Raw genomic sequence first — 750 nt, 5'->3', positions numbered from 1 at the left:
GCCTCCTTCCCTCCCACCGCCCAAGCGCCGGACCCCGCAGCCCCCCCAGATTCCAGGCGAACCCCAAGCCCGCTCCAGCCCCCTTTCCACGCCTTTCCCCGCCACCACCTCGCCACTTAAGTGTCTGAGACTCTGAGCCTCACAAGGGACTGGAGGAGTAAGCTGCTGGCTTCCTTTTGCATGCAATTTATTATATTTTTTCCGGTCCTCTTGCAAAAAAAAAAAACAGAAAAGGAAAGAAAAGACAGCAAGAAACAACACCAACAAAAAATAGATCTATCATATACCAGATACAGATTGGGGGGTTAAAAAAAAAAAAAAGCTACACACCAATCTTCTTCCAGAGTCTTTCTCTGCCTCCATTTTTTTAGGAGAGTTCACCAATTAATTGTCAACACTCCTGCCCCCTGCATTTTGGCGGAGGGGGTAAGGAGAGAAGACCAAAGAAAACAAATCAAAAAATAAATAAAGCAAGCCAGAGCCGAGATCTACAAAGTTTTGCACCAACACTTAAGCAGATCCGTTTGCAAAGTCCTAGGAAAAACCATTGTCAGAAGGAGAGGGGGGAGGCGTCGACGTCATACTCGCCGGACCGTAAACAGTTCTCGCTCCCCCCCCTGATCCTGCAATCGGGCTAGGGGTTGGGGAAGGGGGGGCCGGCACTCGGCCTGGGACCCGGGGGGGTGGGGGCGGCGGCCCGAAGAGGTTTGGGGCGGGAAGGGCGCCCGGGAGGCACCGGGCGCCGTTAGC

At 53.3% G+C, this 750-nt stretch overlaps 1 protein-coding gene across 3 annotated transcripts in view; it reads right to left on the bottom strand.

Moving 5' to 3' along the window:
- KDM2B (lysine demethylase 2B) overlaps positions 1-750 on the bottom strand; it is a 106,498-nt gene that overhangs the window by 88,318 nt on the left and 17,430 nt on the right. The window contains exon 1 of one of the 3 annotated variants that reach the window (XM_014447207.2): positions 331-546. The exons of 1 other annotated variant lie outside the window; for it this stretch is intronic. In XM_014447207.2, coding sequence (XP_014302693.1) covers positions 331-363 — 33 coding nt within the window. In that variant the 5' untranslated portion in view covers positions 364-546. Of the gene's footprint in view, positions 1-330; positions 547-750 lie in introns of those variants that run through there. One more of the 3 variants, XM_006104972.3, reaches the window with a different exon arrangement.

The sequence above is a fragment of the Myotis lucifugus genome, unplaced genomic scaffold (assembly GCF_000147115.1).
Source record: "Myotis lucifugus unplaced genomic scaffold, Myoluc2.0 scaffold_626, whole genome shotgun sequence".
Classification (NCBI taxonomy): Eukaryota; Metazoa; Chordata; class Mammalia; order Chiroptera; family Vespertilionidae; genus Myotis; species Myotis lucifugus.
Note: the sequence above shows the minus strand (reverse complement) of the source record. Positions and strands in the feature narration are given on the sequence as shown.